Raw genomic sequence first — 16,805 nt, 5'->3', positions numbered from 1 at the left:
TATTCTCTTTAACAGATCGAATGCAACATTATTTTCTATTATCTATTGTACTCCCTCCGTCCCCAAAAAAGTGATGTGAAATTGTATATACCCTTATACAAAACACACGCCACTTGATTTGGGACCGAAGGAGTATATGGAAATACATATTGTGAGCTCAAGTGGGCCATGTTTGACTAATACTCGTAAGATTTTATATGCCCGCTCCATCCGAAACTAAGGGCGTGTTTGGTCGGTCTGACGCCCACAGCTCGCAGCGCAGCCGCGATGCAGCAGCTGGCGTGCAATCCTCTCGCTGCAGCTGAGTGTTTGGTAGCCTTTGCAGCAGTCGATGGAGGAAAAGGAGAAAGGGAGGAGAAACGGCGACAGAATCTCGCGAGGAACATCAGAGGAGGACCGGCATCTAGATCTCGGAGGAGGACCGGCGTTGGGCAGAATCTTGGAGGAGGACCGGCGCGGGATCTCGTTGGAGGAACCGCTCCTTGTGCGAACCGCAGCTGCGGAAAAATGGATGGGCAGCGGAGGAGGAGCCAAGGGGCAGCACGAGGGCGCCGGAGGACGGCGCGCGCGCGGACGACGGCGGGATGGCCGAGAGGCGGCGCGGGGTGGAGGAGAATGACGAACAGAGACGAGAGAGACGACAATCGCGGCGTTGCACGAGAAAAACGCTCGATTCAGACGTATCGGGCATGCAGGCTCGAGACCCTTTTTTGCAGCCGTGGGCCAAGACCCGCACAGGCAACCAAACTGGTCCATTTTTGCAGCTCGGCTGCGGCCAAGGCCCATGCAGGAGACCAAAGACGTCCTAAATGACTTCGATTTGCCTAAACATCTTCGAAGGAACGTTGGTTCACACGAAACTGACGGAAGAGATCACAGGAACATCGAGGCAGTGAGCCCTGGCGGCCTCTGAAACTGTCCCCGCGCGGCAGCCAGTACGGTTCTCTTTGTACAGGTGGCCCGTGGCCGTCCTCTGCTCGAAACAGTAGGCGCCAGGCAGGGGAGGGAGCCAGGGACCCTCTCGTACGAGGCGCACAGCGCTGAGCAATAAAGAGCGGGATACACCGGTTGGTTAATCTTTTTTTTTAGAGGAACACCGGTTGGTTAATCGAGGTGTCACTCAAGGACCCGATGGCCCGGCCCATCACGGCCCACAGACAAACAGTCCGCCTCCGCAGCCGGGACGCGTATTCCGTACTATACATTAGCCCCAGCGTATCCAGAGGGGCCAAACCCTCTCTCTCTCACTCACTCCGTCCGGCCGTCCACTTTGACCGCCTCCTCCGCTCCTGCCCCCACCCACCGCAGGCGAGGCGAGCTCAGGCGGGCGGCGCGCGAGGAGTGAGCTAAACCCCCACCGCCGGCCAACATGTTCGGCCGCGCCCCCAAGAAGAGCGACAACACCAAGTACTACGAGATCCTCGGGGTGCCCAAGAACGCCTCCCAGGACGACCTCAAGAAGGCCTACCGCAAGGCCGCCATCAAGAACCACCCCGACAAGGGCGGAGACCCCGAGAAGGTCCGATTCCCTTTCCTCCCCTTCTCTTCCTTCGTCATGATCGTCGGATCTTTAGCTGCTTGCCCTGTTTACTTTTTGGGTTCGTCCGGCGCGATCTGGTTATGGTATGATCCGATCTGTTGCGGTAGATGGATCGGGGCCGAAAAAGTTCCGGTATTTCAAGGATGATTAATTTATGCTTGCATGTCTCGGTTGCTCCTATCTGCGATCTACGTTGTTTGGCCGTGATAATTTCGTAGCGGAGTTCTTCCTTTCGTTTTGCCAGAGGTTGTAGTTTTCGTTGCGTCTGCTAGGGTTTTGCTGTGGCTGATCAGGGACTCGCTCGCCCTGCTTGTTTGGGTTTTGTGTCCTGCGATCATGACTGTGATCTTGGGAGGTGTGATTGACCTGTAGTGCCTCTTGCAAGTGCTGGCTACTGATACGAACAAGACATAGGGACATTTGTGTTCCATCATGGTTAGCTATCCGGGAGGACTTCCATCATCTGAGGATACTGTTGCCCAGTAGGGAATAACTATTAGGAACGAGAGCCCCCTCTTATGCGTAGGCACGTTATACATCTTCTGATGTAAATTACTTTCACTCTTATGATGACTTGAGCAAAGGTCTCTTTTAATTCTCTTATAAGCTTGTCTCTCTAAATCTTCCTTTTAGAAAGCTGCTGATGTAACTAGGTCTGTGATCCTCTTATTATTTTATTTTGTGCCATCCGCAAGTGCTGGCTACTTATGAACTAAGACATAGGGAACAATTTGTGTTCCATCATGACATAGCTTTGCTAGTTAAGGTTGTCAACCCTCTGTTATAATATCATGAGGAGATAGCTGATCTGTCTTATCGTTCACGCCTGATGATCCATTTAGCAGTACTAAAGATGTTTAACGGCCGTATAGCACCTCAGATACATCCGGCCACCTTGTGTTCACTCTGGGTAATGAATATGGTAGCCCATCTTGTAGCTAATTTATCACATGGGGCAACTATACATTTCGTCAGTCATGCATGATGCCCCTACTGATGGCACAAAATAATTTGTGGTGTCTAGTTCTGTTCTCAGATCGTTTTTGTGTTTTGGATTGTTGTGAAGCTTGCAGTGTATGACGTCCATGTGGAACTGATGTGTTTCCTACAGTGCCCATATCGTAGATGTGATGTGCTCTCTCCTAGGATAATGTTTTATTAGTTTACTGTTGTGATTGATTGGCGTATTTTATATGTTTGGTCACTCTTACATACGTGTTCTGCTACTCGTTGTAGCCGTATATTTAAGATGTATGATACAATATTTTTTCTTGCTTATGTTGCGAATCACAATGTTTCCTGTTATCTGTTATGAATTTGGGTATTTGATGTTTTACAAATATCTTTGTATGATGCAAAAAATTATATTCTTTTTCTTGCTTTTGTTGCTTCTAGCTTAGATGTAAATACTGAAAAATGCATATTGAAGATAATTTAGCTATCTGCTTGGAAAGGTTTAAATAGTATTTTGTGTATGCAACTATATTTTGCTTCTTTTCTGTTCTTTCCCTAAACTGGTTTACTGATTACTTAAGATCCGTTGAGTGAAAGGCTTATTTCAGCAATGTTTTTATTCAATATTATTTCAGTTCAAGGAGCTTGCACAAGCTTATGAGGTTTTGAGTGACCCTGAGAAGCGTGAGATCTATGATCAGTATGGTGAAGATGCTCTCAAGGAAGGAATGGGTGGAGGAGGTGGTGGAGTTGATCCATTTGACATCTTTTCATCATTCTTTGGTCCCTCTTTTGGAGGTATTGTTTGAAGACAACCTGTTTGACCGTCAAAGCCTGTCTTGTCCTTTTCATGTGATAAATTGTACATGTATATTCTGTGCATAGGCGGTGGTGGCAGCAGCAGGGGCAGAAGGCAAAGGAGGGGAGAGGATGTTATCCATCCACTTAAAGCTTCTCTAGAAGATCTTTACAATGGCACCTCAAAGAAGCTTTCTCTTTCTCGTAATGTCCTCTGCTCCAAGTGCAAGGGGTATGTCTTGTTTGCCCTTTCCTGGCAACTGAGTTAGTGGTGCATTTTTCACAATTCTGCTCATGTACATACTTCCATGTGTTTATTTCAGCAAGGGCTCCAAATCTGGTGCTTCCATGAGGTGCCCAGGTTGCCAGGGTTCAGGCATGAAAGTGACTATCCGCCAACTGGGGCCTTCCATGATACAGCAGGTGCAGCATGCTTGCAACGAGTGCAAGGGGACTGGAGAGAGTATCAACGAGAAGGATCGCTGCCAAGGCTGCAAGGGTGAGAAGGTTGTTCAGGAGAAGAAGGTTCTGGAGGTTCATGTTGAGAAGGGGATGCAACACAACCAGAAGATCACCTTCCCTGGTGAAGCTGATGAGGCGGTATGCTTGGTCAATCTACGATAGGAAGTACCGTTTATGAGTTGCTTTGATAGTTTGATATTGCACAAATTTATACTGTGGCTTATTTTCAGCCTGATACTGTTACTGGAGACATCGTATTCGTCGTCCAGCAGAAGGAGCACCCAAAGTTCAAGCGAAAGGGCGATGATCTCTTTTATGAGCACACCTTATCTCTCACTGAAGCTCTTTGTGGGTTCCAGCTTGTTCTTACCCATCTGGACAACAGGCAGCTGCTCATTAAGTCTAACCCTGGTGAAATTGTTAAGCCTGGTAAGACCTTGCAGATCTTGGTGACAAGTTTCATAGTTTGTAGTTATGCAACTGTACTTGTTGACAATCCTTGTTTCTGCAAATGTGAGCAGATTCATTCAAGGCAATAAGCGATGAGGGGATGCCGATGTACCAGAGGCCCTTCATGAAGGGCAAACTCTACATTCACTTCACAGTGGAGTTCCCTGACTCGCTGGCACCGGAGCAATGCAAGGCTCTGGAGGCTGTGCTTCCACCAAAGCCTGTGTCCAAGCTGACTGACATGGAGCTAGATGAATGCGAGGAGACAACACTGCATGATGTCAACAACATGGAGGAAGAGATGCGCAGGAAAGCCCAAGCTGCTGCTCAGGAGGCGTACGACGAGGATGATGATATGCCTGGAGGTGGTGCACAGAGAGTGCAGTGCGCACAACAGTAAGCAGAGTACATTAGGAGCTTGTCTCATTGCTGTGCAAGTCGTGGCAGCAAGATTTTTTGGACCCAAGATGCCTGTTCTCTGGTTTTGCTGCTGTGATCCACAAAGCTGATTTTAGCCCGTATATGCCGGGACTGTATCCCTTGCCTTTGCAAACCCCCCTACCCCCCAAAAAATGCTACTTATCCAGGATAGTTGGCCACTTCTGCTGTAATGTGATACTCGTACGGTAGTAGAGTACTTCTTATAATGGTAATCTTGTGTGAAAACTATACATCGCGTGCCGTCTGAACGAATATGTTGTCCTGTTTTTGCTTGATTGCGGCTTTGCATGTTGTTGCTGGCATCTTCATGAACATTATTATCCACCCACTTGTCGCTCTAAGATTGTGTTTATTCATGGGAACAGTTAATCGATGCGGATGTACTAGCATTAGTACAGATGCGGCAGGGCAGGGAAGAGAAAGATGTTTGATGATGCTAGTATGGTTTCTGGACGGTTACGTATATCTTGACGCCGAGTTCGCAGTAGTTGCCGACGGTGCAGATGAAGTAGCGGACGCCGGGGAAGTCGAGGTTGACGACGGCCGGAGCGTCGTCGAAGGTATTGTAGGGGTCCTCCCACGTGCAGTACTCGTACTCCCCGCTGCCTACCTGCACCACGTTGTACATCCCCAGATCGAACTTGAACACTGCATTATACATTCATTTAGTGTTTGGTTGAGATCATGAAGTGTAGTGAAATGAAATGGTTTCAAAATCTGAGTTGATTACTGTGTTTGTGTTTGGTTCTTAAAATATGAAGAAGTGGAATGGAACTCTACAAAATAGAATATTCTCTTAATATGTCTGACTATCTCATTTCTTAAAAATACAGGAATGAGTTGGTTCTGTGATTTAACTTGAAACTGTGATTTAAGTGTTTGGTTCTTAGAATATAGAAAAATAGAACCGTTTCATTCCATTCCATTCCTACGAGAATAGAACCGTTCGGTTCCGTTCCACCTCGCTCTATAAACAAAGACGCTGGCTTATTCTGCGAGTATGTTACGCTCGAAGGTAGATAATGGACGGTGGGTGGCTCACCCAGGTTGTCGCCGACGAAGAAGGTCCTGTTCTTCGCCCAGGCTTGGTAGTGGCCGCTGCTCGTAGGGATCGACCAGATCGAGCCCCCCACCACGTGGTCCGTCGCGGCCACAGCCGTCGGCGCCATGGACAGGAGGAGGAAACAACAAATGGCCAGGAACGCCGCCATCAGGGCCATCATCAATGGTGGTTATCGGACGTGCACAGCGACGTAATCTGTTCTGTGGGAGGCAATGTGGAAGACGCGAGAGGAAACGAGCAACTGCTCTGCTACAACGTGCGTTTTTTTAAGCCCCGTTCCAGGAATTTCTTCTCAAAGAAACGGACAAGTATATGTCATGGGCCGAAAAGGTAGACCAAATTGAAGCCCACTAGTGAACACCACTGTCAGCCGTCGAAGCCCACCATTTGCGTCAGCGGCTCGTAACACAGCCCAGCAAGGATGCCAAGGAACCAGGCCCGCACCCCTCGTATATATAACCCCCACCCCGCTGCATCCGTCCCCAGCCCTCTCGCCCGCCCCAGCACCCCGCCGCCGCCGCCGTCTCTTTGCAGCAGGAGCTTCCTCCTCGCAGGCGAGATGGTACGTACGACCCTCCCCCTTTCCCTTTGTCATGCTGCTTCGATCCGTGAACTCTCATTGCGCCCCTAGTCTGCGTCTGTCCGGGCGTTCGTACGCCTACGGTGTTCGTCATCTAGGTTTTCGAATTTTTTTTCTTCCGACTAGCTTGTGACTACGAAGCATTGCAGTCAGATTTGATGATGTTTCTGGTCTATCTTGTTGAGAAATCGTCTTGTCAAGTCAACAGTATCTGTTAGATCTGCGCGTGTCTTCTCCTTGCATTTGCGTTGCCTGATAAGATTTGTGGCCGCCTCAATTCATTAATGCTTATAATTGCGTGTTGAAAGGGTGTAGTTAAAGTATCCATTTCTGCAACTGGATTTATATGTATGTTGAATTGTTATCATGCAGTAGAATGGGGGTACATTTAGCTAGAACTGGTGCTTACAACCCAGTTTCCATTAGGTTTTACATCATGTTTCTACATCTTTGTACCACTATAGGTCTGAGATGAAATGTTAGTTTCTACCACCTTATTGATTAGTAAGATGTCTTTGGTAGAACTAGTGTCTACAACCAATGTACGCATATGCTTCTTTTGGATATATCCTTTAGGTGTTTGTCAAGACCCAGAAGACAAGGGCGTACTCCAAGCGGTTCCAAGTCAAATTCAAAAGAAGGCGACGTATGTGTAACTCCGCGCCTTGATGACTTTGCTACTCCTGTCATTGGACATTATTTTTGACAGGCTGCTTTCCTTTTGTCCTTGTTTTGCAGAGGGAAAGACCGATTACAGGGCTAGGCTGAGGCTCACCAACCAGGACAAGAACAAGTACAACACACCCAAGTACCGCTTTGTTGTGCGATTTGTATCCTTCAGTTTTCATTGCAAGTTTACTCAATCTATATTCTGCTTATTATTAGTTTGTTACCATAGAAGCATATTGTATCTCTTGACAATAGTACTTTAGACCAACAAGGACGTCACTGCCCAAATTGTGTATGCTACCATTGCTGGGGATATCGTGATGGCTGCTGCCTATTCACATGAATTGCCTCGATATGGTCTTGAAGTTGGCCTCACCAACTATGCTGCAGGTAGATTTTATACACACGGAATGCACAAAGCACATCAAGCGGCTTTGATGTGTGCATTTTATCCAATCCAACTTTTGAATTGCATAATGTAGCCTACTGCACTGGACTCCTTCTGGCTCGTCGTGTGCTCAAGTGCCGTGATTTGGATCAGGAATATGAGGGCAATGTTGAGGTAGACTTCATTTCTAACATTTATTTTCGGAGTAAAATCCCCTGATGCTGCTTCTGATGAACCTGTGCAATCTGTGTCTGCTCAGGCCACTGGGGAGGACTTCTCTGTTGAACCGTCTGGTGAGAGGAGGCCTTTCCGTGCGCTCTTGGATGTTGGTCTTATTAGGACCACTACTGGAAACCGTGTGTTTGGTGCACTTAAGGTATGTGATGCTTTATGGTATGATGTGTGATGTGTGCATGTGCGTGTGCGTGTGCGTAGATATGGTTTTTTGACATGTAGCGGATTGCCATTGGTCTTGAGCTACCTTTGACTTGAGCAATGTTAATTCTATACGCCATTGACTCATGAATGTTTTGTTTTGCTATTCCATTTTATCACGTCAAGTTTCTTCCGCATATCTTGTATGCCATTTAACTTGGTGGATAATGGCATTCTTGTTTATTTGTTGTCATCTTGGATTTGCACATGGTCATAACCTGCTCACTGTTCCATTACACCTGAAATGCATAAGCGTCCCTAATGATCATTTTAGCACCTGGTCTAAATCTTATTTTTCTCATGGTTCAATTCTGTTTGCTGCTGCAGGGAGCTTTGGATGGTGGTCTTGACATTCCCCACAGTGACAAGAGATTTGCTGGTTTCAAGAAGGATGAGAAGCAGCTGGATTCGGAGGTTCACCGCAAGTACATCTATGGAGGACATGTTGCTGACTACATGAGGGTTGGTTTAAACAATTGCTGTCATTATATTATATTGTAAACCTTTTCATTTCCTAGTGTTCATGCTGTCTGTACCTAACGTTGGTTGACTCTAGTATTGACTCTGTTATTTGTTTTGACGCTATTACTGCGAGTATGTCGATGTGCTCTGTTATTGTTGAAGTATCTTGACTATTGTTTCTGCCTCTGTTATTCCAGTCCCTGGCTGACGAGGAACCGGAGAAATACCAGTCCCACTTCAGCGAGTACATCAAGAAGGGAATCTCAGCTGATGACATAGAATCAGTGTACAAGAAGGTGCATGCTGCCATCCGTGCTGATCCCACCTTGGTCAAATCAACCAAGGAGGCCCCGAAGACACACAAGAGGTATGCTTAGCTAGCTGTTTACGATAGTCTCTTGAGTCTTGGCAGAACACTGACTGGTCCACCTTGATGTGACTTTGCTGACTTGCATTTTAAATCGACTTGTTGATGCAGGTATAACCTTAAGAAGCTGACCTATGAGCAGAGGAAGGCCAGTCTTGTTGAAAGGCTCAACGCCCTCAACTCCTCTGCTGGTGCTGCCGATGACGAGGATGACGATGAATGAAAAGTGTAATCGATCCTATTGTAGTCTTGCAATGTGCATTTTTGTTGAAGTTCAGCACTCTGCACAACAAACCTTTTCCTTCCAGTTTTGAGGGTCATGCTGGAGTTATAGATTATCTTGATTTTGTGAAGTACTGGCATTTGGATATTGCTCGTAATCTGTTGGTTTGGCATTGTTTTCGTGGTGCCGTAATTCTTATAGCTGTGTCATCAGCAGATTGCAGTTATGTTTTTCATCTGTGTGTTGCATGAAGACAGTAGTGTATTAGTACCACAAGGCCCAAATTTGGCTGTGAGAACGATGACCACAGGATTCGGGGGATCACAAGGCTGATTTAGAAGTATTATTTTGAAATATGTAGGAAAATTGTCATGCCATGTTCATTTGAAATTATCTTTCTGACCAAACATATCATGATTTTGCTCTCTTTATTGACGAATGGAGTGAAGACACTTCCAATAGGTTACTGCGTCCAAAATCACAAAACGCGTAACATGTATTTGCTCTCGCCGTCTCTCTTCCCTCCATATTTGGCGCGTAGCCTCGTCTCTCATCTCTTTTGTTTAAACAAGACGGTAGATATACACGCTATGTTTTTTTGTTTGTGTGTTTTAGCTGAGGCACGCCGCACGCCATGATGGCACACGAAAGGTATGGACAGGCCTGAACGGCTAAACCTCTAAACCCACTCCAACGACGAAAATTGCTGAAAGATACCTGGAAACTCATGTGTGCCGGTTTCTCACTATGTCATGACTTGGCCTAGAAGGTTCTCAACTCTTCTGGAACTGGTGCCAAGGCAGCCTGCAGGTGCTGAGAGTGACCGAGTGAGTGAGGGGGGGACAAGGAGCAAGCAAATTGGTCGCTGACGTCTTACGTGCTTGACCTCCGACCGCCGATGCTCGGCTGTGCGTCGCCGTGGTAGTGCACTAGAGAATTAAAGATGCACGCACCATGGACCTGTTCTTTAGGCTTGTTCTCTTCTGTCCATGTTTGTTGCGTGCCGATTGACTGGGATTAGGTGATAACGTGTCGACTTAATAAATCCTTCAGATTTTTCTGATGCGATTTAACACGGGTAGGCGGGCAAGGGTGAAGCCAAAACGCAGATCGTGAAACCGGCGATGGGGAATTAGGTGATGTTGAATGATCAAAAAGTTGAAAATATACCTCTATCACTGGTGTCCTTTCATCCATCAGTCAGCAAGCACAGACTGGTCCTTGCGTGGACCTTGAACTGTTGTTTGTGGCCACACAGACACAGACCCCTGCCTGCCCTGCTCGCTGAAAACCATCCGAGACGCGGACGGAAGTTCCACGGGAAGAGTTCTCCCCATCGGCGTCGACACGGAAAATACTTAGTAGGACCTTTGTTTACAGTAGTAGTACGTACGGTGGAGAAAGCGTCGACGTGAACGTATGCATTCCAGATTTCCATACCGCGGGGCCGATCTATGGGCATGATGAGAACTTGTTTAACTGTTTTGCTAATTGACCGTTGCCCCAACAATATAGTACACGTAATACTTTATCTGTCCCAAAATAAGTGTCATCGACTTGGTGTACTAAATCAGCTGCGCTTATTCTAGGACGGCGGAAGTACATTGTTTGGCTAAAAAATTAGAGGAAATCACATCGCAACTTATTAAACTTGGCACATGGTATCTTTATTCGATTTCACCGCTCAACTTGGCATTCCAGTTCACCCTCTGTCTATATCTATCTTTTCGGTACTAAAACGTGTACCATGGGGTGACGTCATCCTTTTCTTAACGATGCCATGCAGGATAATTGCTAACGTGGAAAAGAGAAGAACGAAAAAAGGCATAAACCTTCTCTTAACTAAAAGATGATCTCTTCGTAAGAACGATAAGGCAAAGAAAAGACAAAATTTCCATCGTATCGGATTTCACATTTTCATAACATTTATTTAATTAATTTTATTCATCTAATCATTAATTATAAGTTATGACACCAAAGAGATGACCCGTTGTACGATATGTTTTATTTTCTTTCCTAAATGACGTAGAACAAGTAAGAAAAGGTTGTCTTATCAACTATTGTACATGTCCTGAATCGGCCACACAACTACTGACGTGTATATAGGCTACCAGCTGGAGAGTTCTTTTTAGTAACGGTTTTGCTACTTTTTAGGCGACCGAGAGATAACTATTTCTTAGTCGATGATAACAACCTTTTGATAAAATCATTGATATTCGTGTAAGATTAAAGTAGGTCCGATAGATAAGAAAATCTTCATTGAATGACTATGGTTGTTGACTAAGAAATAACTATTTTTAGGCACCGAGAAATACTCTTTTTTTAGTAAACACTTGCTCGACCAATTTCTTTTTAGTAGACGCTTGCTTTCCGCGTTGCAATTCCGCATCCCCCGATGAGCATTTCCCCTCTCGCTAGTCACCCACCGCATGCACGTAGATCTTTTGTCTACTGCAACTCGGGCGTCGCTTTCTCCTTTACCGTCGATATCAAAGTTGTCACTGGTGGAATGTCTAGCCACAAATTCCTAAAAAGTACTGTATGTCTGAATCATCTTCTGTCAAAACCACATCTACCATGTTTCATGGCCCGAACCGAGATGTAGAAGCGGCCAATGCACAAACCGAAATCAGGAGGGACACCAGCATGATGTCATTACTGTGGTTCTAGCACCGGCAGCTGACTAAACTGTTATGTGCCAAATTTAGTGGCTGATCATGCCATTTCTTTAAAAATTACAGTCGACAAAAATAGAGGGCACAATATCGGCAAAAAATTATTGTAATTTTCAGTCTTTTTTATTTTAGACTTTTAGTCAAGGTCGGCTGTCGCCGATTGTTGAGTATTTCTAACATACATTTCCTTCGGACATTTAACACAGCTAAACGGTTCATGCCAAAACGCATATCACAAGTACATAAAAGTACGAAACCACCCCGTTGGATATTTGGAGTACCACTGGCATTCAGCAATCAACCAGTACGGTCAGGACTAGTCATCGAGTGGGCTTTGACATGTTCTGCCCACACGGACTCTCTTACACTAACTTGAAAACCATCCCAAACACGGACAGAAAAGTCTCAGGACTCAGGAGTTCTTAGACTCGACACAGCAAAAACGGCGACCTTTGTTTTCTCTAGTTAATGAAGTACCAGGGAGAATATGTCGACATGAAATTTCCACATGAGTAGAAAAGGACCAAAAACGTAATCATTCCAAATTTCCACTCGGCGGGGCCTGCTCTATTGGCCCCAGGATCAAAACACACCAATCAAAACTTGTTCAATCATTTTGCTGATTGGCCGTTGCCAAAAAATATTCATTACCAAGCTAAAAGTTATAGTCCGGAGAAATACAAATTATAAGCAGTAATTTACTGCAATCTTCGGTCGTTTGATTTAAACATTCAGTCAAAAAGTGTTGCAGCCGATTGATTATTTGTAACATACATTTCCTTTTTGTGGTTTTCACTATAGTATCTGACTCAATTAATATCTGTGTTCTGTCCAAAATAAAACAGTTTTAGAATACATCTACATGAATAGTTTGGTTCTTTTTCCAAATGCTAATTAATGTGAGAAACCAACAGTTAAGCTTTTTGAATGAAATTCTACTCCATACTACAGTACTACGTAGTACTCCATTGCTGTATTAAAAACTCTTGGTTCATTAATGAATGAGACAAAGCTTATATATTTCTGTTCGAAAGAAGAAAAGAAATCATCAAGAGAAGCAAAGCGAAACAAGTTACCGCGTATCTACATCTGGATTTCCAAGGGAAAAGAAAACACAAGCTAAACCGGAGCACTAGAAGAAGGCAAGGCTAAGAGCGGGAATTGTCCGGCAGAAGAAGAAAGGAAACTATCGGAAAGATTCTGGGAAACCTCGACCCGCGTCTTTCTCACTCACTACCTCCTGACTTTGCCACGAAGCCTCCCGAGAGCTCTGAAAGTCTAATACATAAAAGCAAAGCACGGGAGCGATCGAGCTTAGCAAACTCGAGCTCGCTCGCTAGCCGGAGGAGCAAATCAAGTCAAGATGGGACCGAACCTCGCACTCGTCCTCGAGATCGCCGCCGTGGTGGCCCTGGCGCTGCTCATCGTCATCGTGGCCGTCGTCTTCTCCCCCGGCGGCGCCTGCGACGGGGCCGGCGGCGATGCAGCAGGAGCGGGGCGCGTGCACGCCGCTGACGTCGAGAGCGCCCTCGGCGGGATGACGCTCATGACGACGTACGAGCAGGTGGCGGCCAGGAAGGGGAAGGAGACTGAGACGGAGACGGAGAAGGAGGAAGAGAGGGAGCGGTGCGCCCTTTGCCTGGGGGAGTACGGCAAGGGCAGCGCGCTGGTGCGGATGGTGCCGGCGTGCGGGCACTTCTTCCACGCCGAGTGCGGCATCGACGGGTGGCTCCGGAAGCGCCGGACGTGCCCGATATGCCGGGGCCGGGTGTTGCTGCTGCCGAGGAATAGGATGATGATGCCGCCGCTGGAGTGCCCGCCGATGCCGCCGCGGATCACGGCGTCTTCCTAGTTTTGGCGATGATGAGTATTCTTTGATCATTTTGGGTGGCTGCCAGTAGGATTTACAGTTACAGAGTACGCACACGCGCACACGCACAGAGAAAGAGAAAGGGGAATAAATTTTCCTTTTTTTTTTCAGAGGGAGCAAGCGCATTTGCAATTGTTAATAGGCAGTTAGATTTCTGTTTGTTTGTTTTTTCTTTTGCTTCCAGAATGAAAGGAGATTCAGTGAAATGTTGGTCCGACGCAAATTCTGATGTAAGAACTTTTTAAAATATGCGCTTTCCGCGTTTTTATATTCCTGCAGAAAGGAGTCTGGATATTGGATATTTAGAGTTCCATTCCGTTTAAAGTTCCATTCCGTTTGGAGTTCTTCACAGTGGAAAAGGCATTTTGGCCTGAGAGTTCAGAACGACAGATGGGGGGAGACCTGACTCCTGAGTACAACAGTCAGATGTTACCTCGGACAGCAACCTCGTCAGAAGCTGCACCGATTGGTCTATTTCATTCCACATTTTGCAGGGTGAATGAATGAACACAGACAAGCCTAAAAAATGAACCCTTCTCCAGGCTCCAGCAGCAACAATGGCGCACCGCTGTGTAGCCCCTCCAAGAACTACACATTATAGATAAAATTATAATACAACATGGCGAAAGAATCTCAATTCGCAAAGGAATTCCGTTGCAGAGCAGCCTCCTTCCTTGCTAATTAACACAACAAAAGGTGATTTACATGCGACGGCCAGAGGAATGGCCTCAGCTGCAGAGCGGGCAGGGCACGAGCCCGTTCTCGTTGCACCCAGGGCACGGCACGCGGTTGGCCGAGCCGCCGCCGCCGCCGTCGTCATAGAGCCAATGACGGCCGCTGCACCCGCCGCACACGACGAACCAGTCGCCGCCGCACACCGCGCACGCCGCCTCGCCCGCGGCGCGGCGCGGGGCGCCACGGAGCATCGGCCGGAGCCCCGATCGCTCGTGCAGCGCCACCACCTCGTCGGCGCCGCCGACGTACCGCCCGTCCACGAACAGCCGCGGCGGGAGGGGCATGGCCATGGCGGCGCTGTCGGGCGGCAGCAGCAGCGCGCGGAGCTCGTCCCGGTAGGGGGCGTGCATGGAGACGTCGCGCTCCAGGAAGGCGACGCGGAGGCCGTCCAGGAGCCGGCGCACGGTGGCGCAGTCCTCGAAGGTCTTGCGCACCCCGCGCAGTGACGTGGTGTAGAGCACCACGGCCCGCTCGCCGCCCGGCGGGCACCGGCTCTCGAACCCCGCCAAGGGATCCATGCCGTCTAGCAGCACGGCGTCGTCATCGCCTTCTTCGTCATGGCTTCGCTTGGTCTTCTCGAAGGCACGGGCGTAGGCGTCGACGACGCCGCGGAACTCGGCGAGGAGGTCCGGATCGAAGAGGGTCGCCGACGCGAGGTCCGGGCGGCGGTAGCATTTGGCACTGGCAGCCGCCGCCAGGCCGGGATCCACCACCGCGCTCCCATCATGGTCGCAATGGTCCGAGCTCACCTTCATCTTCTTGGCCTTCCGCGGGTTGGCCTCGGGCGAGACGTTCTCCTTGTCGTCGTCGTCGCCGTCGGAGACCGTGGGCAGCTCGGGCACGGCCTGATCCGCTCCCGCCGCCATCGGGGACGGCGCGTGTTCCTGGAGTCGGCACTTCTCGGGCGGCGACGAGGTGGTGAAGGCATCGGGAGGCGGAAGGAGGAGGATGTTGGATTGCACGGCGGCGGCGGCGGCCGCATTGGGGAAGGACTGCAAGGTTCGGAGGATCCGCGATCTGAGCCCTCTCATCCTCCTCCTCCCCCCTCGATCTCTCACTGTGCGGCAGCGCGAGCTGCAAATCCTAGGGGACAATAATTGCTGCTTGCTTAGGATGCTTCTGCTCTACTAGTATACTGGTAATTAAGATGCGGCCTGGGCGCGGACGCCGAGAGGGGGGAAGGGAAGGGAAGAGAGGCGAAGTCGCTGCCAAGTGCCAACGGCTAGAAGAGAAGGGAAATGCGAGTTGCCGTTTTTAAAGCATCGGCTGCTGACGGAGAAGCCCAGATTGGGTGCGGGCAACGGGCCAACGGCTACCAGAGCAACCAAGACCCACCGCAATTAAAAAGAAGGTGAAATGCTGAGAGGTCCAGTCACTCCATGGGGGGCCGAGCAAGACAAAAACTACGCTGTATAGCTAAAAAAAAAAAACTACGCTGTACGTTGCCCCGTGGAACGAGATTCTCTTTTCTTTCTTTTCCCTCCGGCCAGTTTAGTTGCGAAAAAAATGCAATCGTTCTTTTTAGGGGAAAAATGCAATAGCATGAGCATCTCCAAAAACTTATCCATATTTTATGTAAATGAAGCTAATATGGATAGAAAAGGGAGAAGATTTGGGTATAAAAAAATAGATTAAGGACATTGGGCTGCGTATGTTGGACAATTTGGTTCAGAAATGACCATGTTTTAATTGCAAGAAATTACTTCTTTTGTCCATCTATAGGAGGCGGGTTTTTTTTCATGCAATCCCAAAATACCAGACGTATTTCTCCAACTACCAATGAGATGAAACTGCATGCTCTAGCTGTGCAGTAGCTTTTCTTGGTACCTGTGCAAACTCAATTCACGCCTGGAAAAACGGACGGAGGAGTAACTTCTTTTATGCAGGTCTCGTATTCATGCACATACATTGGCTCCATACTTGGTCTATGCTACTCAAATCAACGGATCGCCAACTAGTTTGGATGAGGTGCAACAAGCTATAGCAAGTGGCCAGGGACATTTTCAGCCATCATGGATGGTGGTCTAATCGTTGAATTGAGTCTGCTTAAAATCGTTATATTTCTTTTGATGTAATAAATTCGTGGTGTAGTATTTCGGATGTGTGCGTTTCAGCGCCGAGGCTAGAAGTGTGATACTCTTTGATCGTATCGATCGATATAATGTTGACATCAATATAAACTTCTATTTTCAAAAAGAGTAAAATGCATCAGAGGCTCTAATTCTTTTGCAAATGTCCCCAATTAGTCCGAAATCTTTGAAACTGCACATATTAGTTCTAATTGTTTCATAAGTGGTTCATTTCAGGTCCTATGGTAGCTGTGATGTTGGAGATATGCCCTAGAGGCAATCATGTGATGATGTTATTTCCTATGTATTCATGAGTTATTGTTATTGTCCTTGAACATCATCACTGATATGTATCAATAAATACGTGATTTGTTTGTGAGACTATGTATTCTATGATGTTGTTCTAATGGTCCCTAGTCATTGAGGTTATGCGGACACATAATCTAGACTAGCAATGTGAATCAGTATGATGACTATGTTTCACAAGTCATAGGGCAAGGTGTTGCCGACTGATAGCATGGACTCGACAATGAGATTGTTGAGTCGGACAGACCCGCACTGAGACACAACGAGATGATTGTCATTTGTTAGTCTCAAGTACGATGTATATGCCAGTCCTAGACC

At 47.4% G+C, this 16,805-nt stretch overlaps 5 protein-coding genes across 5 annotated transcripts; 3 read left to right on the top strand and 2 right to left on the bottom strand.

The window, feature by feature from the left end:
* Nucleotides 1-1,225: 1,225 nt before the first annotated feature.
* LOC100844844 (dnaJ protein homolog) lies at nt 1,226-4,920 on the top strand. Its single transcript, XM_003561771.4, has 6 exons — nt 1,226-1,519; nt 3,130-3,292; nt 3,380-3,524; nt 3,616-3,892; nt 3,985-4,183; nt 4,276-4,920. Exons 1-6 carry the CDS (start codon nt 1,370-1,372, stop codon nt 4,602-4,604), a joined length of 1,263 nt encoding a protein of 420 aa, XP_003561819.1. The 5' UTR covers nt 1,226-1,369; the 3' UTR covers nt 4,605-4,920.
* A 54-nt stretch (nt 4,921-4,974) lies between these two features.
* On the bottom strand, nt 4,975-5,918 carry LOC100823624 (umecyanin). The gene is made up of 2 exons (XM_003559588.4): nt 5,688-5,918; nt 4,975-5,293 (listed from the first exon to the last, which is right to left on the bottom strand). Exons 1-2 carry the CDS (start codon nt 5,866-5,868, stop codon nt 5,082-5,084), a joined length of 393 nt encoding a protein of 130 aa, XP_003559636.3. The 5' UTR covers nt 5,869-5,918; the 3' UTR covers nt 4,975-5,081.
* Nucleotides 5,919-6,139: 221 nt separating this feature from the next.
* LOC100839369 (60S ribosomal protein L5-1) lies at nt 6,140-9,058 on the top strand. The gene is made up of 9 exons (XM_003561753.3): nt 6,140-6,270; nt 6,865-6,934; nt 7,027-7,118; nt 7,221-7,347; nt 7,440-7,519; nt 7,605-7,721; nt 8,108-8,242; nt 8,440-8,609; nt 8,721-9,058. The coding sequence occupies exons 1-9, from the start codon at nt 6,268-6,270 to the stop codon at nt 8,830-8,832; spliced, it is 906 nt and encodes a 301-aa protein (XP_003561801.1). The 5' UTR covers nt 6,140-6,267; the 3' UTR covers nt 8,833-9,058.
* Nucleotides 9,059-12,605: 3,547 nt separating this feature from the next.
* Nucleotides 12,606-13,651, top strand: LOC104582820 (E3 ubiquitin-protein ligase EL5). Its single transcript, XM_010233756.3, has one exon. It carries the CDS (start codon nt 12,871-12,873, stop codon nt 13,357-13,359), a length of 489 nt encoding a protein of 162 aa, XP_010232058.1. The 5' UTR covers nt 12,606-12,870; the 3' UTR covers nt 13,360-13,651.
* Nucleotides 13,652-13,722: 71 nt separating this feature from the next.
* On the bottom strand, nt 13,723-15,405 carry LOC100836611 (uncharacterized protein At3g28850). Its single transcript, XM_003561745.4, has one exon. It carries the CDS (start codon nt 15,141-15,143, stop codon nt 14,106-14,108), a length of 1,038 nt encoding a protein of 345 aa, XP_003561793.1. The 5' UTR covers nt 15,144-15,405; the 3' UTR covers nt 13,723-14,105.
* Between the last annotated feature and the right edge of the window lie 1,400 nt (nt 15,406-16,805).

Source organism: Brachypodium distachyon, chromosome 1, assembly GCF_000005505.3.
Source record: "Brachypodium distachyon strain Bd21 chromosome 1, Brachypodium_distachyon_v3.0, whole genome shotgun sequence".
In the NCBI taxonomy this organism is placed as follows: Eukaryota; Viridiplantae; Streptophyta; class Magnoliopsida; order Poales; family Poaceae; genus Brachypodium; species Brachypodium distachyon.
This window is presented reverse-complemented; position numbering and strand designations above follow the sequence as displayed.